Here is a 28,000-nt window from a genome sequence, read left to right on the forward strand (position 1 = left end):
GCTTTTTGTGTCTATCTTCACACTAATTCTGTTATCTCACTTTCAAATCCACTCCCTCCAAACTACGGGCAATTTACAGGGGCCTATTAACACAATCCCACATGTCTTTGGGTTGAGGGAAGAAACCGGAGCATTCAGAATAAACCCACATCGTCACAGGGACAACGTGCAAAACAAGGTATATCCATGGTCAGGATCAAACTTGGGTCTCTGGTGCTGACATGCTTAATCGACTATTGAACTGGTCCCAGACAGATAATTTATAGTTCTCAAAATGTAAAATAAAACAATAACATATGAAATCTCAGTGGTCAGATTACAATTGCTCCTTAAAGAATAAATACTGTAGTCTGAAGGGAACCCTATTTGGTTTAAATAACAGAAGTTACAATAATTGATACAAGTTTACATTTTATCATTAGGGTTACTAGAACTGAAAAGAATGTCATGATGTCACACTTTCGCCATGTATTTTGTATTTTAAACTTCTATAAACTCCATGCTACTATTGGATCAACAATTCCTCTTCAAAAATAGTGAACTATCAGCTTCTGCAAAAACTTGCAATCTCTTCAGAGAATCACTTTAAAAATCTCACCTCCGGATACTGACTACCAGCACTAGTGATGTAATGGTAAATTAAATATTTATTCCCCATTACAATGAACCAAGAGCCCTCCTGCTCTAGGTGTCTGAATCCCTAGGAAAATAACCCATGTCATTTTAGCAGATTAATTCATCTTAGAAGAGGACCTCTACTGAACAGACATGGAAACATGCAAGAAGATAAATGTCAACAATAACACAATCAATACAAAATGACAATCTATTCATTATCAATACCTCACAAACCCCATGTAGAATTGTTGCCAATGGTTTTCTTCATGATTAAAACTAGCTTGAAAAACGTGAGACGCTCCTCAGTACATTTGTGAACATTTGGAAAAGGTTCAGACAATAAATGTAATCATTCATACCTTTATTCAGAGGTACATGTGCACACCATTGAATTACAGAATAAAATGTATTCAAATATTGTCATATTTTAAACATATTTTATTGTATAAAGAAATTATTGGAGTAAAATTGCAATTAATTTGCTAGTACAGGATTTATTTTCTTGTTTACTTTGGCCGAATAGCATTTTCAACAATGAGTAAACATTCAGTAGTGTAATCTTTATTTTGCACATGATAAACAAGATTGCACGGAGAAAAATTAGACCTATTGCTTACTCCAATCTCATGCATCACTCTTCACAGGTAAAGAAAACCTCCACCTCTAAATACTCACTGTCCAAATGTCAATAAAGTACTCTCAGATGTTATACAAATTAAGATGCTATTTATTGACTTTTGAAAAGTATTCTTTGGAATCTTCTGGGGAAGGCTTGATCTGTAAAACAAATATAACAGGATTACTAAGAAAAATATGTTTTTGCAACATAATAGAATATTTATCAAATGAGTACAGTCCAAGAAAAGGAAGTAGTTTAGAAATGTTTTGCAAATTATGATCTTTATAAAAAACTGAAACTGCTTCATCTGTATTAGTCCAGGAATTAAAATTACATTGTAAATTCTAGCCAAATGGGAACAAAAAGGGAGTTTGAGGAGAGAATTAAAACACATATGGACATCAGTTAAACTAATAGTACAAATCAGTAGAACACCAACAGATGACAATTTAAAAGGCACCAAACACCTTCAGGCAAATGGAAATTCAAGGGAGTGGCACCTAGGTTTAACCCTTCACGGAAATGAAATTACAGAAAACATGTGACCACCTAATTTTGAGACTGCTTAGCAGTCAGGATTTGGCACGGCAAATGTTATTTTTGACAGTTTTTACATGTAACTTGACTGATTAAGCATCAAAATATCACGAACTACCAATTTCCAGACTGTATTCTATACATCATAGGGAATTCTCAAATCCACATTCAGACTGGTTCAAACTGGGTTTCTTCTCTCTTCAAGGAAAAAAGTGAGAGAAGACAATTACTGAGAAGCAAGGTGCTACATTAAGTGGCTGATACCCAGTTAAAGGCTTTTATTCAACTGAAAGCAGGAAAAGGTCTAAGTTTGGGGACCATGTTGATACCATGTCTGTTTACTTGTTAAAGGAAATCTGCTAACACAATATTAAATTGTTTGGAAAAATAGACATTTGAAGTACCCCCAGTAAAACAGACGTTTTGCATCATGTACAGAAATTTTAATTACTTTACAAATGATTGTTTGCTTCTACAAATACTTAGCCCCTCTAATTTGCATTTTGTCCCCAAGTCACAGGTTATTTCCGTTCCTGTAAACCTCTCATAACCCAAATAGTTTGCAAATCGGATATGTGGCTTTAAACTGAGTTCCCACGTGGTAGAACATGCTCACTGCCCCCGAGCAGCCGGTAAATCCATCCCGGCTGTTTCCCAAACACTCAATCGGATGTATGGACTGTACACAAGTCGTTTATTCGGAAGTGGGGAGGACCAGTACTGAGTTGCTAAATTAAGTTTATGGCATTTTACATACCGTTGGAGAGTTTGGGGTCCAATCAGCTGGGCAAACCTCTCCATGGCTTTCCACAAATTGAAATGCCTTAACTAAGCGTAGAGTTTCGTCAACACTGCGACCTACAGACAGATCATTGATGCCCATGTGCTTGATAATTCCATTAGCGTCAACGATGAAAAGACCTCTAGTAAAAATAGAACAATTAGAAAAATTACATTTTCTTATTTACAATACAAACACTAATCGCATTTCACATCATGTGAGATTTAAAAGTTACTTTCTGGAATAAAACAATTAAAATAATCTGTGAAACTGAGGAGTAGGAAGGACTCTCAATAGTAGATGTTAGGATATGGAGACACGGAAACTGCGGATGCTGGAATCTTGAGCAAAACATAACACGCTGGAGGAACTCAGCGGGTCAGGCAGTATCTGTGAAGGAAATGGACAGATGATATTTTGGTTTGAGGCCTTTCTTTGGATTGTTGGGAGTAGGGGAGAAAGCTGGAGGAGAGACAGGGTTGGAGATTTAAGAGAGAGTTAGATAGAGCTCTAGGGGCTAGTGGAATCAAGGGATATGGGAGAAGGCAGGCACGGGTTATTGATTGGGGACGATCAACCATGATCACAATGAATGGCGTTGCTGGCTCGAAGGGCCGAATGGCCTCCTTCTGCACCTATTTTCTATGTTTCTATGAGCAAAGCCTGACATGATATGTAGTCACAGGAGAGGGGGTTTGATTGGCAGATGGGTACAGTAAACGACAAAGGGTAAAGGTGAAAAGGCATCAAAAAGTGAGGAGAGGGGAGAAGGACAGCAGGAGGGTAGGAGACAGGAGAAACATGAGCACACCAGGGAGGGGAGGGGCAGAGGAAAGGAAGGGGAGGGCAGGTTTATTTGAAATTGGAGAATTCATTGACCAAACCTCGAGCTGCAAGCTACCCAAACAAAACATCAAGTTTATTTATAGAGCACATTTAAAAACAACCCACGTTGACCAAAGTGCTGTACATCAGAGCAGGTACTAAAAACACAATGAGAAACAGACATCACAGCACACAGGCACAAAAAACACAGTTCAAAGGGACCAGCACAAAACAAAAATCAGCCCCATCAGAAGGTTTCAAAACACTAAGAATAGAAGTATGTTTTGAGCCTGGACTTAAAAGAGCCGATGGAGGGGGCAGATCTGATAGGGAGGGGGATGCTGTTCCACAGTATAGGAGCTGCAACCGCAAAAGCGCGGTCACCCCTGAGCTGAAGCCTGCACTGCGGGACAGCCAGTAACCGCAAGTCAGCTGACCCGAGGGACCTGGACCTAGAGTAAGGGGTTAGAAGGTTTTTGATATAGGGACGGGCAAGCCCGTTTAGGGCTTTATAGACAAACAAGAGAATCTTGAAATCGATTCTGAACCGTACTGGCAGCCAGTGGAGAGAGGCCAGAATAGGGGTAATATGGTCCCCTTTCGGGTACCTGTAAGGAGCCTTGCTGTGGCGTTCTGGACCAATTGCAGGCGGGGCAGGGATGACTGACTGATCCCAGTATACAGGGAGTTGCAGTACTCCAAGTGAGAAGATGTAAAGGCGTGGATGACTGTCTCCAGAGGTGCCACATGGACTCGAGGAACATCGACGGTAGAAAACCCAGTGTAAATGTCAGCACACCATTTGCCAGTGTAAATGGCCCGCTGAGCTATTCCAGCACTTGGAAGCAACTCTTCTTTGATCCAAAGGGACTGCCTTTAAGAAATAACAATTAACATCCAAGGATATTAGGTAGCTTCAGAATGCCAATCAGAAGATAACAGCATTTTGCAGGCAAACTGATTTTAGGGCTGCTGAGAAAATCAAATTGTCATCATTTTGCATTTGGGATAAGTGGGGGAGAACGGAGTGCAAGTTGTACCTGTAATCCGGAATTACATTTATAATTCAAATGTCAAAGTACACAATGTTTACCAATATTGGCAGGAACTGCATTAGATAAATCTACCTATCTCAGTATAAAAACACAACCGGCCATCTCCTCCCCTCACCACAGAGGATGGCAAGAGTGGCATCAGAGCATTGTTTTAATTCTGCCCAACAAATAGCATAATCCACAATTCATATTTTTTGTACATACAAAATCTCTTACCTTAGAGCAATGCCAGCATTTTCTAATAACACTCCATAATCCCGAGAGATCTGCTTTGTTAAATCAGACAGTAGTGGTATATTCATGTTCCCTAATCCCCCACTCTGGAAAAAACAATTAACATTGGGGGAACTTAACCAAATGCAGAAACCAAAAAGTATTTAAATATAAACAAAAATTACATTGCATTTGATATTTAATCCTTAAAATCCTTTACAGAATTTTATAAAATCAGGAGGGGAATTAATGGGATGAATGCACAGTATTTTACCCAGGGTAAAGAAATCAATAACCAGAGGACATAGGTTTAATATGAGAAGGGAAAGATTTAATAGGTACCTAGGAGAACAACCTTTTCACTCAGAGGGTGGTAGAATGAGCAGCCAGAGGAAGTAGTTGAGGCAGGTACAATAACATTTAAAATACACTTGGACAGGCGCAAGGATAAGAAAGGTTTATGGGCCAAATGCAGATAAATGGGACTAGCTTAGTTGGCAATGACAAGTTGGGCTGAGGGGCTTGTTTTTCAGCTGTAGGACTAACTTCCGTACCCGTAACACTTACTACAATAATAAAAAAACACAAATATCTCCCAAAGATAGATACTTTTAGCGAAAATTATGTTCTATGGATCTTAGGTATTTAATGTCACCTCGTAACAGATTGCATTTAGCAATGCCCTGAAAAAATGCTTAAATTTCAACACCAAAACCTATTTGCTGCAAGTTCAAAACAGCAATTACTTCCTTAAATACTCATTTATAGAAATAGCACACAAAACTAATAACATTTCATATTGTAAAAAATAAACAAAACTGTAATAGAGCATGCTTGTAAAATATCAGCTTGCTTCCATACCTTTCTTGGAGTTTTCGTCCAGGCAAGATGGGAGTATTGAGAGTCTACAGAAATACCAACTACTTCACAGTTTATATCATGGAATTCACTTGCTTTGTTACTGAATGCAATGATCTCAGTTGGACAAACAAAAGTACTGAAAAGGAAATATTCTTTCTTTAAATTATTTAAGATCACACAACATTTTCTAATCAGATCTATGCAGTAAATAAGTAAAACGCACGACAAAAATATATCCACTAATGACTGCATTCTAAAAAATATTTTAAATGTCTGAATCACAAACAGATACAAATTGATTAAAAAAAAAAGCTATTTCTGTCGAGTTCTCCGAGTTCGTAATAGCTTTGACAAAAAAATAAATTGAGGAAATAGAGCAAAAGGGAATGAAAGCTATCAATTTTAACACATCTTGCCCTTTAGAAACAACAGCATGGCAACTTCCAACAATTTTACATTGCATCCAGATACTTAAATTATTCATTTGCGGTTGTTAAAGTTTTAAATTCATTTGGTAGAATACTTCACATGTATTTCAAAGAAATAGATTATTTCAAAGATGCACAAATCTTAAAATCACCTCACCATTTTTGGCTGGTCACAAAGTAATGTTGTTTAACATTTAATTCCTTTTCAACAACCAGTAGATTTATTTCATAATTTAGGTTTACACAGTAAACATGCATGCAGTTTTTGGGAGCTTCAGGACTCCAAGGTTGACTCAGTGAAAGAATGCAAAAGTAAATGCTTTATGGGTGTCATCATTTAGGTCCCAGTGGCTTTAGTACCTGGTCCCTTGCTTTTAGACACGAGTAGAGGTGGCACAATAAAGAAAATACAAACATACAAAATTGACCCAGTAGTTATCACTGAGGAATACTTTAAATTGCATGAAATATAGAGTGCCTCATCGGTTGGGATAGAAAAGTGGTAAATGGAATTCAATTTGATCCAAAAAGAGAGAATGCGTTTGGGGAAGAGCAATAAAGGAAGGGAATATTCAATAAATGGAAGAATACTATAAAATGTAGAGGAGCATAAGAACTGGAGTGTCTTCCCACAGATGACCCAAGGTAGCTTGAGAGATCAATAAGGTGGAAAGAAAGGCATATGGAATGCTTTCAATTAGACATATGCATGTAATAAAAGTGTAAGGAGATTACAGTGGAACACATACATTGCTAATTAAACAGCTTGTGTTCTGCGCACAGTTCTATTCACATTACAAGATACATATGACAGCTCTGGAGTGTGTGCAGAGGAGATATTCAAAGAGGTTGCTACGACTAGAAAATTTTAGCTGTAAGAAAAGATTAGATAGGCTTATGAACACACCCGCTGAGAGACTTAACTGAAGGTTTACGAAATTATGAAAAACGTAGATAAATAGGGTGGACCCATTCTCCGACGTTGTGAGGACGAATGCGTGGGGAAAGAAATTTCAAGAAATTAGCAGAATGATTAGGTGGAATTTATTTTTTCACCTTTCTTCTGGAATTCATTGGCTGAAAGGATAGCAAAAATCACCATCACATAATTCCCTTGATTTTGGACTTGGAGCTGTGATCTGCAAAGCTACAGACTAATTGCTGGAAGGTGAACATTGGCTGGGACAGAGATTGGCAAGGATGCAATGGGTCAAATGACTTCCATTGGTGTTGAAAATCTTCAACAATAATAGTGTCAGTTTCTAAATGAGAAAATCTTATTGATGATTGACAACTGTGTAAATAATTCTGTAAAATAACACTGTAATATTGCTAACATTCCAGAGCAGTCTGATATAATTGTTAATTTTAATGTAGCAATCATAATCTTTCTTCACTACTTTCAAAGAGAGCAAGCTGGATCAGAACGCATTCCCAAGTACATGTCATGCCAATAATTTACAAAATCTTTAGAGGAAGTATTTATTATACATAAAACTTCTCAAAGAATTTCACTCATGTTTCAGTTAATACAGTGCAAACTGCAACAGCAATAACAGTGCTCAAATACAAACATTCTTTAAGCATATTTATAGTGTGTACAAAAACAGCCATATATCATTCCCTACCGGAAGGGTTTTGGAATATGGGGGGGGGGGGAAGCAAAAGTAGAAAAGGACTCAAGACTGGAGGGGGAAAATAACATTAAAACCTACACATTAACTAGAACATAAAATAAGAAAGAATGACTGCAGCAATGACAGCTAACTTCGTTGCCCACTACTTATCACCTTTGAAAGTATTAACCAAGGCTTAAATATACAGGACGCCACAACTCTGAGCAACTCACAATAATATCTATACTTTGTTTTTGCTGTTGTCATATACTTATAACAATATATTATTTGTCGACATGAAAATAACACATTTAAATACACCAGAACTTTACCCAAAGAGATAAATTTAAAAGCTGCATGGGGCATTGAATATATTTGTATCTAGTTAGCCAAAGGGGGGGGAAAGTTGCAGCCGAGACCCTTTTCCTTTTATAGCCAACACTCAAATGCACATGTAAATGATACTTACAAATCCAGAGGATAGAAGAAAATGACCAGATATTTTCCTTTGTAGTCATTTAGGCTGATTTCTTTGAACTGACCATTGCTCACAGCAGTGCCCTTGAAAAAGGGAGCAGACTGAGTAACAGCAGGAATAAAGTTTGCATAAGCTAAAAGGAAAAGTATAAAGTTTAATTAACAAACCAGATATCAATGATAAATGCTGACAACTCATCTTTTAAATGGAGCTCCCCACATGAATGTCAAATACAGACGTCCTAATTGTACTGAATGATATCTGCGATATGCTTCAACACTGGACCTCACGTAGCAGCAGAGCTCCATGTTACTGAGATTCCCAAGCAAACCCTGGCTCAAAATAATTGTATTTGTTTTTATTAATACTAATATTCATATTATTAGGCATATGTTAAATATGATTGATGGGTTTAAGTGAAACAGATTTTCCCCAATTAAATTGGATATTTAAAAGAGACAGTAGGACAATACAATTAAAAGACCGAAGAGCCAAAAAATTTGCAAGGGAAAGATCTTTAAGTTATAAAAACTAAACATTAGAAAATTAAAGTTACTATGGTCTGATGAGCACATTCCATTACATGCAATGGTGAGAAAGAACTCTTAACTTCTCTCCCCTCCCCCCCCTTAAATTGGAGTTCCTTAGCCTTTTATTTTATTTCTTCTAAGGTTGCAACGGGTTGAAAGACTGGTGACAGCATAACACTTGGATACAGAAATATCCTCTAATTGTATTTAATCAATAATGTTGTAGGACGGAACTGCAAATGCTGGTTTACACCGTAGACACAAAATGCTGGAGTAACAGCGGGACAGGCAGCATCTCTGGATATCAGGAATGCTTGCTAAGGCAGCAAATATCCAGAGATGCTGCCTGTCCTGCTGAGTTACTACAGTATTTTGTGTCTGTCTTGATCAATAATGTTTCTGGTTCAGTAGGATGTAATTTAGGACACTTTACAGAGGCCGTCTCGCTTCTAACCACCCAAACCAATTTTTTCAATACTGTACACTAGAAAAATAACAATTTTCTGCAGCACTTACTTGTACTAAAGCTGCATTTAAAGTTTGCAAGAGGGGCTGAAATATGTCTGTTTATCAAACTTTTTTGAATGCAGTGTGTTTGTAGAGCTGCAGAAACTCCCCTGCTGTTTACACATGTCCGGTAAAGCTGAAAAGTGATACAAAAAGATAAGTCAATCTATCCAACTGAAATTAGAGGTTTAGATGAATAAATCTCCACATATGTTACAATTAATTTGGCACCCAAGCAGACAAATTTCAAAAAATTAATTTGAATTTCAAATTTAACCTGTAAAAGTGATGAACAACCCTGATCTTTAAACAACTATGTTGCTGTGAAAATTACAATACAGTCCTGACTAGTCTTTTTTTGGATTAAAATCTTATGATGGTGATGGTGGATGAGATTAAAGAAACGACTAAGTCTCTACTGATGTAATGAGTGGAATTTTATCTCCAAGAGAACTCATCCAATGTCTCAGGAAAACAGAGGAATTGGCTCGGAGAAAGAATGACCCACAGCCCCAGCAGAAGGGAAAGTAGTTGAGGTGGTAGGGAAGAGAGGCAGGTGGTGCGGGAGAGAGGCAGGTGGTGGTGAAGAGAGGTAGCATGTCTCGTTCATTGCAAACTTGTACGTTAGTGACCAAAATGCCAAAACCTCTTAATAGATAGAGCGAACGGAAGAGAGGCAGGTGGTTTGGGGGGGTGAGAGGCAGGTGGTGGGGTGAGAGGCAGGTGGTGGGGGTGCGGCAGGTGGTGGGGGGGCGAGAGGCAGGTGGTGGGGGGGCGAGAGGCAGGTGAAGGGGGGGCAGAGGTAGGTGGTAGTGGGGAGGTGAGAGGCAGGTGGTGGGGAGGTGAGAGGCAGGTGGTGAGAGGCAGGTGGTGGGGGGGGGGGGTGAGAGGCAGGTGGTGGTGGGGGGGGTGAGAGGCAGGTGGTGGTGGGGGGGTGAGAGGCAGGTGGTGGAGGGGGGGGTGAGAGGCTGGTGGAGGGGGGGCGAGAGGTAGGTGGTGGAGGGAGGAGGGGGGGTGAGAGGCAACGTGTCCCGTTCATTGCAAATTTGCAAGTCAGCGACCGCAACCTCTTTTAACAGATAAGCGAAGACTGGCTCGCCCGTGGCCAGCTGCCGCCAGCGCCGATGCAATGGGCCATGAGGCAGTGTCCTTGTGGAGTCACCTCGACCGTGAACGACCACCGTTTATTTATGTTAAGCGGGCAGGGTTAGGCGTGCTGATTGTGGGGGAGAGAGGAGAGGAAGAGGAGAGGAAAGAGGGAAGAGGGAAGAGGGAGAGGGGAGGGGGAGAGGGGAGGGGGAGGAGGAGGGGGAGGAGGAGGAGGAGGAGGGGAGGAGGAGGGGAGGGGGAGGAGGAGGGGAGGAGGAGGGGGGGAGGAGGGGGGGAGGAGGGGGGGAGGAGGGGGGGAGGAGGGGGGGAGGAGGGGGGGAGGAGGAGGGGGGGAGGAGGGGGGGAGGAGGGGGGGAGGAGGGGGGGAGGAGGGGGGGAGGAGGAGGGGAGGGAGATCCTCGTTGCTGCTGTTCCTCACCCGAGCGGCCGTGGTCAGCGCCGCCGCCATCTTGTGCTGTCTGCCTGCCGGCCGGTGGCGGTCACGCTGCCCGAAACCCTGAGGCGAAGTGCGGCCCTACCCGGCTGTAAATGCAAACTAGGCGGCCCTGAGATGACTGTTTCATGGAGCGGAGGCCAAATAAAAATAAGCCTCAGGTACCGCCCTCCCGTCCTCGCCGCGCCGGAAGTGACGACACCGGCGTTGACCGCTTCCTGCTATGTGCCATGTGACGCCCAATGGTTGACCTGGAGCAAGATGAACTATACGCCCGGCACAGCCAGCCTGATAGAAGACATTGACAGTAAGGCATTCATTACCTTCTCACCTGCTTATTCTTTCAGCTTCTTCCATTATCATCTTGAGGAACGTCAGTAGCTTTGGCCTTACAGACATTCATCTCTAGCCTAGGAGGTAACGAGTAGCATCAGCTGCTGCTGCTGCTTCTTCTTCTTCTTCTTGGGCAGCACCTTTGAGTCAAGGCTGCCTTGATTTGGCTCTGCGAATTATCGGGTGTCTGGTGAGGTCAATAGTGGAGTCCCAGACCCTTACACAGACAGAGCAAGAGGTGCCTGGTGAAAGAATTGAATGGGGAGTTAGTACAGCAAATGCTGGAAATCTGATGTAAAAACAGAATGCTGGAAATGCTGAGCAATTCAAGTGAATCCTTTATAGGTGGCAGATCTTTGGGGTAGTTTATGAGACTGCGCTTCTGTTATTTATGCTGGGCTTCTCTGTGGTTCTGTCGTGTAGCTTTGAGGTTCTTCGCGCCATTTAGAATGCTCCTTAACCATTCTGAACTCTGAGCAAAAAATAAACTGCTGGAGAAACTCGGCAGGTCAGATAGCACCAGTGAAATGAATAGGCTAGCAACATTTTGGATTCGGATCCTTCTTCAGATAGATGAAGTGGGGGCGAGACATTCACGCCCCTTCTCCATCAGTCCTCCCTTTCTCCCCACTACTCCATCAGTCTGAAGATGGGTCCTGACCCAGTCTGTCCATTCCTCCACATATTCAGCCTCGCCTGCTGAGTTACTCCAGCAGCTTGATTTTTCTCAAGATTCCTGCATCACAGATTGTATCTTGAACTTTGGTGACCCAAAGATCCCATTCTCAGTAGTGATGTTGCTTTTTTTTAAATGAAGGTGGCCTTGAGAACAACCTTAATCTTTTCCTCGCTCTGCTTTTTGTGTTGGGTACTAATCACAGGGAATTTCCACACAGTGTCCTATGTTAGAAAGATGCTGGAAATCTAAAATTGGGGGTAAAATGCTCAGGCGGTTTTCATGATGGAGAAAATAACTTAATAGTTTGGGTTAATGACCCTTTTTCAGAACATTGACCTGAATGTTAGTGTTAAATATTAAAAATTGAAAAAAGGTGTCAATGTTTCAGATTATTGATTGTGATGCAAGGTCATTAGCCTGAATCGTTAACATTTTTCTCTTTCAACAGATGCCACCTGACCTTTCCAGATTTTTATTTTAAAATAAGTTCTCATAAGTTTAGAGATAGAATTTTTTCATTTAAAATCAAGAGTTTTGATGTCAATCGAAGGATGGAATATGTTTGCAGAAAAATATGAACTGAATGGTGTTGACATGCGTCAAAATCAAATCCATTTTGTCTCTGGACAATATAATTCACACATGATTCAGGGAGCAGCTGTTCAGCCACATCCCCCCAGATGGTTAAAGAGAACCCTGGCAGGAAGCAGTGAGACCCCTTTTAGTCAATGCTATTGGATTTGTTTCTATTCTTGAAGATGGTCATAATACTGGTGTTTCTGAGGTTCCCTGTTATGGGAGCTGAGTTTGTGAATTTGGACTGACAATTCCTCTTTTTAAAACTTCATTTAAAAATACTGTGTTCTCCCAAGGCTTACTGTTTTTCGATTAGCGTATGAGTTTTTCAATATTTTAACTGAGATGACAGTAGGCTGGACCAAATAGTTTGCTAAGAGACAGATTCAAGGCCACGTATCAAGGGCAGAGTCACATTCGAGCAGTTCTTCATCTAGCAGGCATTTGGCGCCTCTCTGTCCTTGTAAGTTCATCTCTGTTCTTGATTCTTAGCGATTGTGCCAAGGTCATCTTGACAGCGCTGATAAATCCACACATGTCACAGTTATCATCAAGTTGCTAGACTTTCTACCCATAGCCTGTTCTTCAGGCTGTAGTTTTCTGTTGACCTCAACTGTTTCATTTTCCCTGAGATGTGCTACAGTTACAATCCAAACACACCTTGCAGATAGATTCGATTACTTCTTGGATGTCTTGCATCTTTGATCGATCCAGTCCTGCTGTTCCCTTGCAGTAATATGAAGAATACCTTCCCCGGAGCTAATTACAGTGATTCTCAGGAATCTGGGACACTCCATAACTCAAGATTTGCTCAAGGTTCCAGCATCTGCAATCCAATAACTCTTGTTGGTTAAGGATCATCACGTTGTCATGAAGTGTTGTCCTAGACTATTTGACTAGTTATCTTTATGGGATCTTTGAGCCCTTCAACATCTATTTTTCTTGCATCCTTGAATATATTGCCATTTTTATTTTGGTGAAGGTGAAGGAACTGCACCCTGTATTTCACTTGGGCAGCTTACAACCTAACGGTATTAACATTGAACTTTCCAATCTTCAGTAATTAACATACAAACACTCTTCCCCCTCCCCACATCCCCCCTCTTCCCCCTGTCTTCCATGTGCCCCATCTGGATGCGTACCCATATCTCCCTTTCACCCCCCCACACACACCTCTTGTCCACCTATATTCCTTCCACTGGCTTCACATTTCATGTCTCTTCTATCTTTATCTCCTTGTATCACACTTGTCTTTTCATCCCTGGCCTTTATCCAATCATCTGTCCATCAAAACCTCCTCTTGCCTCTTTTCACCATTTACTTGCCAGACTCTGTCCTGCCCTCACCTTTCTTCCAGCTTTTTCACCCTATTACAATCTGAATACCTGAAACATCACCTATCCATGTTCTCTGGAGATGCTGCTTGATCCGCTGAGTTACTCCGACACTCTGTCTTTTAATTTGTAAACCTGCATCTGCAGTTCCTTGTATCTACAGTCAACAATATCTGTTGTGGCATGGTTAATGTGGGCTGTTGTATTGTTTCTTGCTCTGACGAAGGAGGTAAATTGATTAGTATCAAAAGCTTAGATCATTGTGGGGGGCTTTTCTAATGAAGCAGTGTTGGCCATGACAAAACCTTGCACTGGTGGAGGACTTCATTGGAGTTAGCTTTCCATACTCCACCTTGCCTGGTGGATTTTCAGAAGATTTTTCATGTTTAGTATTAAACTCGTCCAGGAGCATCAAGCTGTTTGTTGTATGTTGAGATGAGGGTTGAGGTTTTCCCAAGGTCTTGGCATATGTATGCTGATGTCTGGATATTAGTTAAAAAGAGTCAAATTCGAGAATAGTTCATTTATCTCGTAGTGAAAGTCAACAAAATACCAGTTTAGCTCATTCAATGAGAAAACATAACCCATGATCACGGTCACCTTGTTTGCCCTTCCAGACGTTGGCCCCCATTGCAGTAAGATGTTACTATCCCCACAAATTCAATGTCTGTATTTAGAATGTTTACTCTATGTACTACAACCCATTCAAAAGATAGCTTCTATGTTATGCAAAATCATTGAAGGATAAAGTGTGAGAAGAACTTGGTTGCATAAAAGATCAAAGTAAATTATACACCAAACTACTGAGCATGCATATACAAGTCCCTGGAATCGCTGCTGAAGTGCAAAACGTGATTAATATTTTGCTCAATAAAGTCAGACCAATGTTGGTACATTTCAAATCCATAATGCGTAGCTTCAAGGAGAGTTGGCATATCAAGGAGCTCCAGATCATCAGTGTAAAAAATGTGTAGTGTATAGAGGCTTTAGAATTGTCAAAGTGGAACTGGTTTTATGTCAACTGCTCTCCTTAACATTCGGCAGTCAAACAGAAATGTTAACAAATGGATTCTGGTCATGTAGAAACAAAGAACTGCAGATTCTGGTTAATACACAAAAGGACACAAAGTACTGGAGTAATAATCTGGTTGTGTTTGAAATTAATAAATGTGAAGAAGGTAAAATCATTTGGACTCCAGGACAATATTGTTTATCAAAACAAACTGGTTACTCAAAGTAGATTGCAAACATGAAAGTTACTACGGTCTTAAAGGTTGAAAGATTTTGTGACTTATTTGTTTGTTAAACCTCTTTTTATTCCAGAAAATATACAAATCCATTATTTGGTAAAAATATTTTGCACACGACTTGATTAGAAAATAGTAATATTTATTTGTCTTTTGACACTGGTAATGTTGCATTACAGTAACATTTTGAAAATATAAAAAAGCTGTGTAACCTGCCAAATAAGGGAGGAATTAAAATAATGGAGTGATGAATTTGTTATTATGATATTACAATTAAAATTGCATAACTTGCTTAAAGCTATTAACTCTGTAAATATTTCTTAAGTGATTTATTTAGTATTTTCTCACAGTAAGGCCATTTTTTTTATTTTAAAGGCTACTTCATTCAACACAGCATTACCTTGGTGAGCAGCTAAATTTTATGTTTTAAAAAAAATTGCTGGACTTTTAATCTTTCAAGAAAAATATTTTGCAGATACAACTGATAGGTCCATTGTTTGGTTGCTTCTTACCATGACAGTAAGAATCTTCCTTCCTAGTATTGTAGGACATTACAAAACAATCTTAACCAATAAATGTTGTTGTGCATTGTACTTGGATTTTTTTCAATTTCTAGTCATGCCATTAAAGTATATGAAGAGTGGCAAAAATACTCAGATCTGTGCAATCATTTCTGTCGAGATCTGCCATTGGGGTTTTATGCAGGTAAAATAATAAATAAGCTCCAAAACTTTATCCATGATCCTCTGAAGTAAGGTTTATGTCGGCAGAGGTGGAATCATCACTTTTAATGACATTTTTGACCCTTTTTTTAAGTACTTAATATATAAGATTGCAAGGTACAATGCCAAAGGAGCTGGATTATGCTTGATCTGGCCAAGCTTTTCTCTCAATTATATTTTTTTATGGTCTCACAGTTCAACCCGTCCTGGAAGCTTGACTGCTGTGGTCCTCCTTTGAGAACGATCAGCTTTCCATTGATGACCAATTTTCGGAAAAGTGCAGTCAGAGACGTTTGAACAATTTTTAAGTTTCTAATGATCAAAGACAGTTAAATCCATTTGAATAACAAAAAATAAATAACAATGAAAAACACTAGTAAATTAAAGTACATTTATAATAATACTAATAAAAATGCATTACTTGCTTAAATCAGGAGGACCTGTATTAATTTGTGTTCCATGTTAACAGACAGTTTTCACGCACACATGTTTGAAATAGTTTGGATTGTGTAATGCTATATTCTTTGACTTTATCTGCCCTTTCATTTTACATTACACATGAAGAAAATTTCAGCGTGCAATATGCCTATGGTACTTTGATCCACATTATTTGCAAAAACAAGCATTCTTTTGCTTACTGGTTGTAACTTGAAGGGCCACAAGTATTTTGTATACAGCTTTAATCTTTTGAAAAAACGCTTGGAGCCATTTTCATCATTGGTGTTGTGTTAGTGATAAATGGCTCATCGTATGTCCGTGCGCTAAAACAGTTCAGTGTGAGCAGTTTTGGCTGGAGTGTGACTCGTGATGCGGACACTGCTGCTGTGTCCTGGGCCACTGATGCATTTAGGCATCATTTATCTTGTTGTATTCGTAAATTATAGACTTCCAAGTAATTTTAATTTGTTTATTTGAAACTCATGATACCAGAACAATTTAAATTTATCAACAAAAACAATACCATTTAACAAAATCGATCTACCTTTAAACCTGTTCTGAATTTTTACCTCTTAAATGGATTCAATGTGTTCTGAGTTTAATGGATAAAAGGTAAACTATATCTGTAAATTGGTCCCTTAAATCTGTATCTACAGAAATATTTATTTTACAGTATTTTTGAGGAAAACTGTTTTGTAAATCATTCATTTTAATGAAGGAGCATGTTAAAAAAATTGGAAGGCTTCTGCTTTTATTGTAAATGACTAACAAGATAGGTTTTCTAGAAATACATTATTTTTGTTCTTGGCATTGAGATTAACAACTAAATTATAAGGTTAATAATAAATCCCTGTAGATGATCTTTGCCCTATTAAGTCAACTGAAATCCATTTGTCCATTATTTTAATAGTAATATTAATTTATTTAAACCAAAACCTGGAATTTTGTGGTGAGAAATCTCTCAAATAGCGATGATATAATCAAACAACAAACATCAAAGCAATAGGCAGGATTTGGATAAATTTGACGATTGGTAAAAGAAAACCAATGAAGGAATGCAGGGAAAGAATTCCAGAGAGTGCTGAGGCTGCTGAGAACATGGCTGATATTAATGGACAGAGTCCGCAAAAACACAGAGTATTGGAGAGTTTGAGAGGAGTACAGGATGTGGGGTAGATAGGAAAAAAAAGAGTGAAACCCATGTTGATTGCTATAGATTGTTTGTGGGCAAAAACATATCTGGAAACTGGGATGCTTTTAAAAGTGCACGAGTGAGAATTAAAGGTCTGCATGTTCCTGTTAGAATGAAAGGTAAGACAGATAAGAATAAGGACCCCTGGATGACAAAAGAAAATGAGGCTTTGATTAAGAAAAATAAGTCATTGGTCAGGATATATTCAGCTGGGATCAAGTGTATCCTAGGAGGAGTACAGGGGAAGACTGGATAGACTAGGCTTATACTCGCTGGAATTTAGAAGACTGAGGAGGGATCTTATTGAAACATATAAAATTCTTAAGGGGTTGGAGAGGCTAGATGCGGGAAGATTGTTCCTGATGTTGGGGAAGTCCAGAACCAGGGGTCACAGCTTAAGGATAAGGGGGAAGTCTTTTAGGACCGAGATAAGAAAACATTTCTTCACACAGAGAGTGGTGAGTCTGTGGAATTCTCTGCCACAGAAGGTAGTTGAGGCCAGTTCATTGGCTATATTTAAGAGGGAGTTAGATGTGGCCCTTGTGGCTAAAGGGATCAGGGGGTATGGAGAGAAGGCAGGTACAGGTTACTGAGCTGGATGATCAGCCATGATCATATTGAATGGTGGTGCAGGCTCGAAGGGCCGAATGGCCTACTCCTGCACCTATTTTCTATGTTTCTATGATTGAGGAGCATACATAAGAAAGAAATCAGGAAGGCAAAAGGGGAGCATGAAATGCTTTTCTGCAGAAAAGATTAAGGAGAACCTAAAGAGACTTTATAGATTAAGGGGAAAAGTGTAAATACAGAGGGAATAGGACTCCTTGGAAACCAAAAAGGTCATCTGTGCGTGAAGCTGCAGGAGATGGGCAAGGTCCACAATTAATAGATCTGCTCTGTTTTTAGTGCGGGGAAGACATGAAGACCGAAGATTTGGGAAAATTAATGAAGGTGCTTTGACGACAGTCCATGTCATAGTAAAAGCTGTACTGACATTCTAAGATGTATGAAGGTAGATGAATCTCCTGAGCCTGATCAGATATATCCAAGTACACTGTTGGAGGCTAGAGAAGGAGTCTTGGCTGAGATATATCAATCATTGTTCAACACTGGTTGGGTGTCAGTGTGGCACGGACGCAGGGTAGAGTTGCTGCCTTTCAGTGTTTTCAGCGCCAGAGACCCGGGTTCAATCCTGACTATGGGTGCTGGCTGTACAGAGTTTGTATGTTCTCCCCGTGATCACGTGGGTTTCCTCGGAGATATTCGGTTTCTTCCCACACTCCAAAAACATACAGGTTTGTAGATTAATTAGCTTGGTATAAATGTAAATTGTCCCTAGTGTGTGTAGGGGTCGGTGTGGATTTTGTGGGCCGAAGGGCCCATTTCCACACTGTATCTCTAAACTAAACTGAGTTAAACTAAACTAAATTGGAAGGTAGCTAATGTGTCTCTAGGTAAGAAGGGCTGTAAAGAAGAACCTGGGAACGATAGACTACAAGCCTATCAGCTGCGGTTGGAAAGTTACTGGAGAGGATTCTGGGAGATAAGATGTACTTGCATTTGGATAGAGAGGGAGTGATTTGGGATAGTTTTGTGTGCTGATTTTCGTGTCATGAATCTGATTGAGTTGTTTTGAAGAAGTAACCAAATAGGTTGATGAGGTCAGGGCCATAGACGGTGTGTATAGACTTCAACAAGCCTTTGATAAGGTTCCACATGAAAGGCTAGTCTGGAAGGTGAGATTGCATAGGATCCAACAAGAGCAGTCGAACTGGATACAGATTTGCCTACATAGTAGGAAGCAGAGAGTGATGGTGGAACATTGTTGTTCAGACTGGAGGCCTGTGATTAGTGGTGCACCTCAGGAATCAATACTGTTCCCACTTCTGTTTGTCTTCTAAATCATTGATATAGATAACAATGTTCAAGGTATAATTAGTAAATTTTCAGATAACATGAAAATAGGTGGTATCGTAGACAGTGAAGATGGTTATCCAAAAAATGTAGCGGGATCTTGATCAGCTGGGCAAATTGCCTGGAAGTAGATATGGAGTGTTGTATTTTGGGAAGTCAAACCAGGGCAAGACCACAGTGAACGGTAGGGTATGTTGTAGAGCAGAGGGATCTAGGAGCAGAAGTAGTTCCCTGAAAATGGTATCGCAGGTAGATAGGGTGGTGAAGAAGGCTTTTGGCATGCTGGCCATCAGCGAGGGAATGGAGTTAAGAAATTGGGACATTATGTTGCAGTTGTACAGTTTTTGTCACCTTGCTATAAGAAAGATGCCATTAAATTTGAAAGGGTGCAGAGAAGATATAGGGATTTTGCCAGGACTTGAGGGCCTGTGCTTTGGGGAGGCTCGGACTTTATTCCCTGGAGTGCTGAGGGGTGACCTTGTAGAGGTGTATAACCATGAGGGGTATAGAGCAGATGAATGCACAGAGGGTTTTTTCTAGGGAGGGGAATCAAGAACTATTGGGCCAAGGTTTAAGGTGAGGCAGAAAAGATTTAATAGGAAGCTGTGGGGCAATTTATTCACACACAGGGTGATAGGTATCTGGAACAAGCTTCCAGAGGAAGCAGTTGAGGCAGGTACAATAGCAAAGTTTAAAATAAATTTGAACAAGTACATGGATAGTAAAGGTTTAGAGGGATGTGGGCAAATGCGATTAGCTTAGATGGGGCATCACAGTTCGGCATGGACAAGTTGGGCCGAAGGGCCTGTTTCCGTCCTGTATGCCTCTGAGCCTAGAGTTAGATGTGTTTGGGCAACATTACTCGGTACTCTGTGGCAAGAACAGGGTAATTGTTGAGCAATGAAGATAGCCTCAAAAAGCTGGAGTAACTCAACGGGTCAGGTAGCATCTCTGGAGAAAAGGAATAGGTGATGTTTCAGGTTGAGACCCTTCTTCAGACCAATTGCTGGTGTCAAGCAGGATACAAGCAGTCAAGTTTAACATGAGCTGAGATTATGAGCTAACATAACCTCTTACGTTAAAAGCCTAAAATTCCTTTAAATATTATGTACTAACCTTTGGATGTTGCAATTTCATGGCTTTTTGCATTTGTTTAACATGAATTTATTCACAGAATTTGACAACAGCAAAAACAACCACATGACAAATCACATTTTACCTGAAGTTTTATCCTTTTGCTTCCATTTCTTTTGCATTCTCTCTCGTGTTAAATTTGATAGCACTAGGAATTACAATGATTATAGTGAGAAATTAACATTAGTTCGTATGTTTTCAAAAATTGCACCTTCAGAGATGTCTGTACCATCTAAAATATTTATTTTCCTTCTTGCAGAAAAGCATTTAGTAGTACTCCGAGATGGAAGAACATTAATAGGATATTTGAGGAGTGTAGATCAATTTGGTAAGTATTGTGACAGCAAAAAAAAGGCAAATGTTTAACTCTTAATAAACACAAAAAAATGCTGGAGACACTCAGCAGATTAGGCAGCATCATTGGAGAGAGAGAAAAACAGTGTTAACGTTTTGAGTTGTTGCCTTTTATTAGAATTGTTTAACTGTTCAGGATACTAATAACATATGGCAGTAAAAGTGCTGGAGTAACAACGGATCAGGCAGCATCTTTGGAGAACATGGATAGGTGAAGTTTCGGGTCAGGATAGTTCAGCTAGTTTGTTCTCCCATATGCAGATATAAATCATAAATTTGTTTACATGAAATGTAGGAGGAATACAATTGGGTACAATTGTCACATAAGTACCATCCATTTCAAAAAATAATTGCAGTGTGTAGATATACAGAGTAGGAGGGTCTAGTTAAAAGATGGAAGCAAAGTATCGGGGAGCATTGAGTTTTCAACTTCTGAGCTAATCATCTGATGAGTGCTTCAACAAATGTGATTGAACAAAGGCAATTATTGACTTGAGTATTGGAAAGAATTCCAGACAATAGACCAAGTAACAGGTGAAGCTTTATTCTGCAGGCATTTTGAATATTATGGTTTGAACTATGTTGAAAGCCAGATTACTTGTTCTCAAACGCCTTCTGTAGTTCATTAACCAAGTAAGAGGCTCTGAAAAGTAGCTGAACTTGAACTTGATTCACTCAAAAAGTTGTAGTTAACCCATGCATTTTCTCATTAATAATTCTTGTAGAAATTGAGGAGAACTTGATGTTAAATTTGTAAGAAACATTTAGGACCACTCTTCAGCTGCTTTTCACACCTATTCCCTTGGACATCGATTATCTCCATCTCCTGCTCAATTCTCCCCACATGCCACTTCATGTTTCGCAGCAGAAGAATTCATCAATCTGGAGAAATACTGCTGCCAACAAATGGAGCGTTTTTATAAAATATAGTCAAGCAAACTTTAAATCAGAGAATGATACTGCACAGAAGCAAACGCTTCAGCCCACTGAGTCTGCACTGACAAAAAATGACCCGTTTACACTAATTCTATATTAATCTCAGTTCTTTTAAACTAAGGTGGTTTTATACTAAATAGTGGGGGGGGGGGGGGGGGGGTTCAAATGGGATAGACAAGGATGAAGTTAAAGGGAAAGAGAGTATAGGAAAAGTTAAGAAAGACCCCAGAATTAACGGGACAGAAAGCTCACGATGAATAGGAGAGAATAGCCAAGTGTAATAGGAACCGATGTGATGAGCAAAGGATTAAAAGTACTATATATGAATGTGCGAAGTATAAGAAGTAAAATGGATGAGCTTGAGGTAGATATGACATTATGGGGATTACAGAGACGTGGCTGCAGAAGGATCCGGACTGGAACTGAATATTCATGGTTATATGTCCGATAGAAAGGACAGGCAGGTAGGAGAAGAGGTGGGGTAGCTCTGTTGGTGAGGGATGAAATTCAGTTCCTTGCGTGGGGTGACATAGGGACCGACGATGTGGAGTCATTGTGGATAGAGTTGAGGAATTGTAAAGGTAAGAAGACACTAATGGGAGTTATCTACAGACCACCAAACAGTAGCCCGGATATAGGGTGTAAGTTGCAGCAGGAGTTAATACTGGCATGTAACAAAGGTAATGCCACTGTGGTTATGGGGGATTTCAATATGCAGGTAGACTGGGAAAATCAGGTTGGTTCTGGACCCCCAGAAAGGGAGTTTGTAGAGTGCCTCTGAGATGGATTCTTAGAGTAGCTTGTACTAGAGCCTACCAGAGAGAATGCAATTCTGGATTTAGTGTTGTCCAATGAACCAGATTTAATAAGGGAACTCAAGGTAAAGGAGTGACCAAAATGGCGGTAGTGACCAAAATATGATTAGTTTTAATCTGCAATTTGAGAGGGAAAAGGTTAAACCAGGAATGTCAGTGTTGCAGTTGAACAAAGGGGATATGAAGGCATGAGAGAGGAGCTGGCCAAGGTCTAATTGAAAAGGATCCTAGCAGGAATGACGGTGGAACAGCAATGGCAGGAATTTCTGGGCATAATCCAGAAGATGCAGGATCATTTCATTCCAAAGAGGAAGAAAGATTCTATGGGGATTTAGAGGCAACTGTGGCTGACAAGGGAAGTTAGAAATGGAATAAAACTAAAAGAAAAGATGTATAACATAGCAAAAAGTAGCGGGAAGCCAGAGGATTGGGCAGTTTTCAAAGGACAACAGAAGGTAGCAAAAAGGGCAATATGGGCTGAAAAGATGAGGTACAAAGCGAAGCTGGCCAAGAATATAAAGAAGGACAGTAAAAGCTTCTTTAGGTATGTTAAGAGGAAAAGATTAGTAAAGACGTATGTGGGTCCCTTGAAGGCAGAAATGGGTGAAATTATTATGGGTAACAAGGAAATGGCGGAAGAGTTGAACAGGTACTTCGGATCTGTCTTCACTAAGGAAGACACAAACAATCTCCCAGATGTACTAGACAACAGAGGATCTAGGGAGACAGAGGAACTGAAATAAATTTGCATTAGATGAGAAATAGTATTGGGTAGACTGGTGGGATTGAAGGCTGATAAATCCCCAGGGCCTGATGGTCTGCATCCCAGGGTACTCAAGGAGGTGGCTCTAGAAATCGTGGACAGATTGGTGATCATTTTCCAATTTTAAATAGAAACATAGAAAATAGGTGCAGGAGTAATGTTCCTGTGGATTGGAGGGTAGCTAATGTTATCCCATTTTTCAAAAAGGAGCGAGAGAGAGAGAAAACGGGGAATTATTGACCAGTTAGCCTGACATCAGTGGTGGGGAAGATGCTGGAATCAATTATTAAAGAGGTAACAACGGCGCATTTGGATAGCAGTAAAAGGATTGGTCCAAGTCAGCTTGGATTTATGATGGGGAAATCTTGCTTGACTAATCTTCTGGAATTTTTTGAGGATGTGACAAGTAAAATGGATGAAGGAGAGCCAGTGGATGTAGTGTATCTAGACTTTCAGAAAGCCTTTGATAAGGTCCCACACGGGAGGTTGGTGAGCAACATTAGAGCACATGGTATTGGGGGTAGGGTATTGACATGGATAGAGAATTGGTTGACAGACTGGAAGCAAAGAGTAGGAATAAACGGGACCTTCTCAGATTGGCAGGCAGTGGCGAGTGGAGTGCCGCAAGGCTCGGTGCTGGGGCCGCAACTATTTACAATTTATATTAATGATTTGGATGATGGAATTAGAAGTAACACTAGCAAGTTTGCAGATGACAGTGTGAACTGCGAAGAGGATGTTAGGAGGTTGCAAGGTGACTTGGACAGGTTGAGTGAGTGGGCAGATGCATGGCAGATGCAGTATCATGTAGATAAATGTGAGGTTATCCACTTTGGTGGCAAAAATAAGGAGGCAGATTATTATCTCAGATTAGGTATAGGGGAAGTGCAACGAGACCTTGGTGTCCTTGTATACCATTCACTGGATGTAAGCGTGCAGGTACAACAGGCAGTGAAGAAAGCTAATGGCATGTTGGCCTTCATAATGAGAGAATTTTAGTATAGGAGCATAGAGGTCCTTCTGCAATTGTGTTGGGCCCTGGTGAGACCACATCTGGAGTATTGTGTGCAGTTTTGGTCTCCTGATTTGAGGAAGGACGTCCTTGTTATTGAGGCAGTGCAGCGTAGGTTCACGAGGTTAATTCCTGGGATGGAGGAACTGTCATATGAGGAAAGATTGGAAAGACTGGGCTTGTATTCTTTGGAGTTTAGAAGGATGAGAGGTATAAAATTATAAAAGGACTGGACAAGCTAGATGCAGGAAGAATTATCGCAATGTTGGGGGAGTCCAGAACAGGGGGCCACAGTCTCAGAATAAAGGGGAGGCCATTTAAAACTGAGGTGAGAAGAAACTTTTTCACCCAGAGAGTTGTGAATTTGTGGGATTCTCTGCCACGGAAGGCAGTGGAGGCCAATTCACTGGATGAATTTAAAAGAGAGTTGGATAGAGCTCTAGGGGCTAGTGGAATCAAAGGATATGGGGAGAAGGCAGGCACAGGTTACTGATTGTGGGTGATCAGCCATGATCACAATGAATGGCGGTGCTCCTCCTGCACCTATTTTCTATGTTTTATTCTCGCCACATTCTCATCAACTTTCCCCTGAATCTCACGTTTACCAAACGCAATTTACATGGCCAATTAATCTCCCAACCGGGGGGGGAAGAAACCAGAGCACCTGGTAGAAATTCACACGGTCGCAGAGTGAATGTACAAATTTGATACCGACCGCACCAGAAGTTGAGCCCAAGTCTCTGAGCAGCTCTACTGTGCCAGTTTTTGAACAGGCATTAAAAAGAGAGGACAAGTCACTTTCTAATAAGCATTGGTCTCATTTGACTCTAGTTCTACACTTTTGAACATGCTCTGCAAGACTTCAGAATCGTTCACTTATTAGCTAATGTAACTGAGAATGCTATTCCTTGTTCAACGTGAAATTGTTAATAAGGTAGCAGTTTGGTTATTATGCCGTTGTGATGCAACAATTATCCTAGCTATCAGAGCTATCAACTATAAAAAATGTTGATTTCTTAATTGTTGGGGGAACATTGGTATTTTCACTTTTTATCTTATTGAACCTTGCTATTTTTCGTTTGAGTATTGTACCAGTGCTGGAGATAGAAATAGGCGAATAATTGATGCTTTTTCTATTTGTGGCACAACTTGTTCGCAGCAAAATGCTACATTAAACGGCGAGTATTAAAATAATACAAAACTATGCAGCAAGTCAGGTAACATCTGCAAAAGGAAAAGATAATACCTTGGGTTGATGACCATTCATCAAATATTGTGTAATTCAGTTATATTATTTATTTAGGCAGTTGTAAACCAGATCCTTGCTATGAAATGTGCTGTTTGATTAAGAAGTTCCACGTTAAGATTTTGCTACTGTGCAGAAAATTAGGATCTCAAAAGCATTTTACATGTTCATACAATTGAGCTACCTGACAAAATAATTAAATTATTGTGTGTTAAAATACTTCTAAAGCATGAGAAAATAAATCTCTCGTAAATGTTGGTACGCTTCAGAACAATTATAATACAAAGTATCATAAGAAAAAGGTCCATGAAATAGCCTTTTGATGCAGACCATTCGAAGATATCATAGTGATATTTTTATCGTAATTGATCTAGATTTGAACGTAAATCCTCTGGTCTGTTTATAATGTAATTTTTAAATAAAACATATTTAAAGATTCATGTTTAGCTAAGACAAGAATAATCCAGCTCAGAAACTATAGAACAATTGTAAAATATAAATTTTATTGAGAACTGTGCAGTATTATTTTCTTCTTTAATACAGTATATCCTTTATGAATGGAAGATAGACACAAAAAGCTGGAGTAACACAGCAGGACAGGTAGCATCTCTGGAGAGAAGGAATGGTTGATGTTTTGGGTCAGGACCCTTCTTCAGAATAGTGTGTTTTGTTGGACAATTGTGCTAATTCCCCTCCACATCCTCTTTATGTTGCAGCTAATTTAGTTCTTCATCGGACAGTAGAACGAATCCATGTTGGAAGGAAATACGGTGATATTCCAAGAGGGATTTTCGTTGTCCGAGGTGAAAATGTGGTGCTGCTGGGCGAAATAGTAAGTTTAACTAATTCCCCCTATCCATACATTTTTATTTTAAAATGGGATTGATTATTGCACGGCATGAACAATATGAGGAAGACTTTGTGGATTCATTCTAGGGGCTGGATACCTTTAATCCACTTTGCAAAGTAATAGCCTTACAAAGTAATAGTAAATTTGCCATTGTGCTTGAGTTGGATTAATGACTAATATTACCCTTGCAGGATCTGGAGAGGGAGACTGATACTCCTTTACAGCGAGTGTCAATTGAGGAGATTCTGGAAGCTCAAAGAGTTCAGCAGCATGAAAAGCAAGAGGCGGAAAAGGTAAAAGGTGAAGCATTAAAAGAGCGAGGATTATCTGTCCCTCGTACTGATGCTCTTGACGAATACTGAATAAAAGTACAATATCAGACTTTCAAATCACCTTTAAAGGACTTCAATTACTAGATCATTCTGCTGAAATGGGATAGATTGTATCTAAAAATAACTGAACTGTAAAAAAAATATTTTAATAGTATATTTTACAATAGTGAGTATGAAATAGCTGTACTTTTAAAAAGAAAGAACATATTTCACTTGTTTTTAATTCCATACTCTTGGCCTGAAAATGTAAACGAAAAGTTTTCACCATAATGAACCTTAACTCACAAGAGATGGTTATATTAATCAATGCATTATTCATCGATACATTTGTCTTGCATAAATTAAATTGCTGTGCATTTACTGAAAATAAATATTTTCCTATGTTGGAAGCTTGAAATTTTTGTTTAGTTAATAATTGATATAATTTCAGCTCAATTGTTTGCCATGTATAATTCATTGTTCCCAAATTAAGTGCTGTTGTTGCCTAAAAAATAGTCACCACAGTTATCATTGGTTTTGAACTGCTGTGGGACACCCTGTATATTGTTGAAAGTGCTTAGATGCAAGCTTTTTTTTAAAAAATAAACTAATACAATAAATTCCCTTTGTAATATTTGCTCTTGTACTCATCTATGACTGCTTCATTGTTTTGCACTACTCCATAATGGTGAATTGAAAAGTTTTTTTTTATGTACTCAGTCACACTCTAAAGAATGTAGTTTTGTGAGGATCGGCAGCTTGGCTGACTATTCTATTTTTTTTAAATTCTATTTTTATTCTAAATGCTGAAAGTTCAACAGTCATTAATTTTCTGAAACTTAAGTTGGTCATCATTTTATTTACAATATTTTTATAACGACTAAATGATGAAAGAATGTTTTCTGTGAAGTTGACATAATAATGAACAAGATCTTGTTGAAGCCCATGTTACTCCAGCCAAAGTCGCCTCCTGCAGTTTTCCCTATACTTAAGACGCAGAGGTCTAATGTTGCTCTGCTAAAGCATCCCAGCCTCCCGGCAGCATGATTCTAGCATTGGCAGCCACAAAAGATGTGAGAGATTTTATATATTTTTGAATGTCTCCAAGATCCAGAGACTGAAAAAAAATATTATAGTTAAAATAGTTTTCAAAATTACATTTGTTAATTTTGATTATTTAAAAGACAACACCTAGTAAGTAATTAAATATGTTAAAGCTAAAGATCTTTTTTTTTTTTTTTACTTTCCTTTTGCTCCCAGTCTGTTGCTCTTCAATTTCCATTGAAAAGGACACACTGGAATTCTAACCCTGTCTGAACTGGCACAAGTTCCAAGTGGCAATTTCCTCAGTGAGATGGCAAGTTGAACTCTGCTACTGGACTCCAAGTGGAGGTCGGTGGCACTGATAGATTACATGCTCCATATCTGTATATTTGATAGCATATGCACAGGAGTTTTATTTTGTATATGCAAGAATATTTTGTTCTGAATGTGAGAAGTGTACCTGAACCGAACTGTTCACCAATAAAGCAG

General features: G+C 39.5%; 2 protein-coding genes across 2 annotated transcripts; one reads left to right on the forward strand and one right to left on the reverse strand.

The window, feature by feature from the left end:
* Positions 1-10,818, reverse strand: prdx3 (peroxiredoxin 3). Its single transcript, XM_078413509.1, has 7 exons — positions 10,597-10,818; positions 9,078-9,204; positions 8,023-8,164; positions 5,510-5,645; positions 4,652-4,755; positions 2,532-2,697; positions 1-1,395 (listed from the first exon to the last, which is right to left on the reverse strand). The coding sequence occupies exons 1-7, from the start codon at positions 10,624-10,626 to the stop codon at positions 1,342-1,344; spliced, it is 759 nt and encodes a 252-aa protein (XP_078269635.1). The 5' UTR covers positions 10,627-10,818; the 3' UTR covers positions 1-1,341.
* On the forward strand, positions 10,592-27,996 carry LOC144601412 (U6 snRNA-associated Sm-like protein LSm1). The gene is made up of 4 exons (XM_078413510.1): positions 10,592-10,918; positions 20,440-20,508; positions 26,023-26,138; positions 26,348-27,996. Exons 1-4 carry the CDS (start codon positions 10,729-10,731, stop codon positions 26,516-26,518), a joined length of 546 nt encoding a protein of 181 aa, XP_078269636.1. The 5' UTR covers positions 10,592-10,728; the 3' UTR covers positions 26,519-27,996.
* Positions 27,997-28,000: the final 4 nt, after the last annotated feature.

This window comes from Rhinoraja longicauda, chromosome 16 (assembly GCF_053455715.1).
Source record: "Rhinoraja longicauda isolate Sanriku21f chromosome 16, sRhiLon1.1, whole genome shotgun sequence".
Lineage (NCBI taxonomy): Eukaryota > Metazoa > Chordata > Chondrichthyes > Rajiformes > Arhynchobatidae > Rhinoraja > Rhinoraja longicauda.

Excerpts from the sequence above, each read along its gene's own strand:
- LOC144601412 (XM_078413510.1), top strand. The coding sequence starts at position 10,729 with ATGACTGTTTCATGGAGCGGAGGCCAAATAAAAATAAGCCTCAGGTAC. Across the intron at positions 10,919-20,439 it reads CCTGATAGAAGACATTGACA|AAAAGCATTTAGTAGTACTC; the intron begins GTAAGGCATTCA and ends TCCTTCTTGCAG. Across the intron at positions 26,139-26,347 it reads TGGTGCTGCTGGGCGAAATA|GATCTGGAGAGGGAGACTGA; the intron begins GTAAGTTTAACT and ends TTACCCTTGCAG.
- prdx3 (XM_078413509.1), bottom strand. The coding sequence starts at position 10,626 with ATGGCGGCGGCGCTGACCACGGCCGCTCGG. Across the intron at positions 9,205-10,596 it reads CGCTGACCACGGCCGCTCGG|CTTTACCGGACATGTGTAAA; the intron begins GTGAGGAACAGC and ends ATCACTTTTCAG. Across the intron at positions 8,165-9,077 it reads TAAATGCAGCTTTAGTACAA|CTTATGCAAACTTTATTCCT; the intron begins GTAAGTGCTGCA and ends TTTTCCTTTTAG.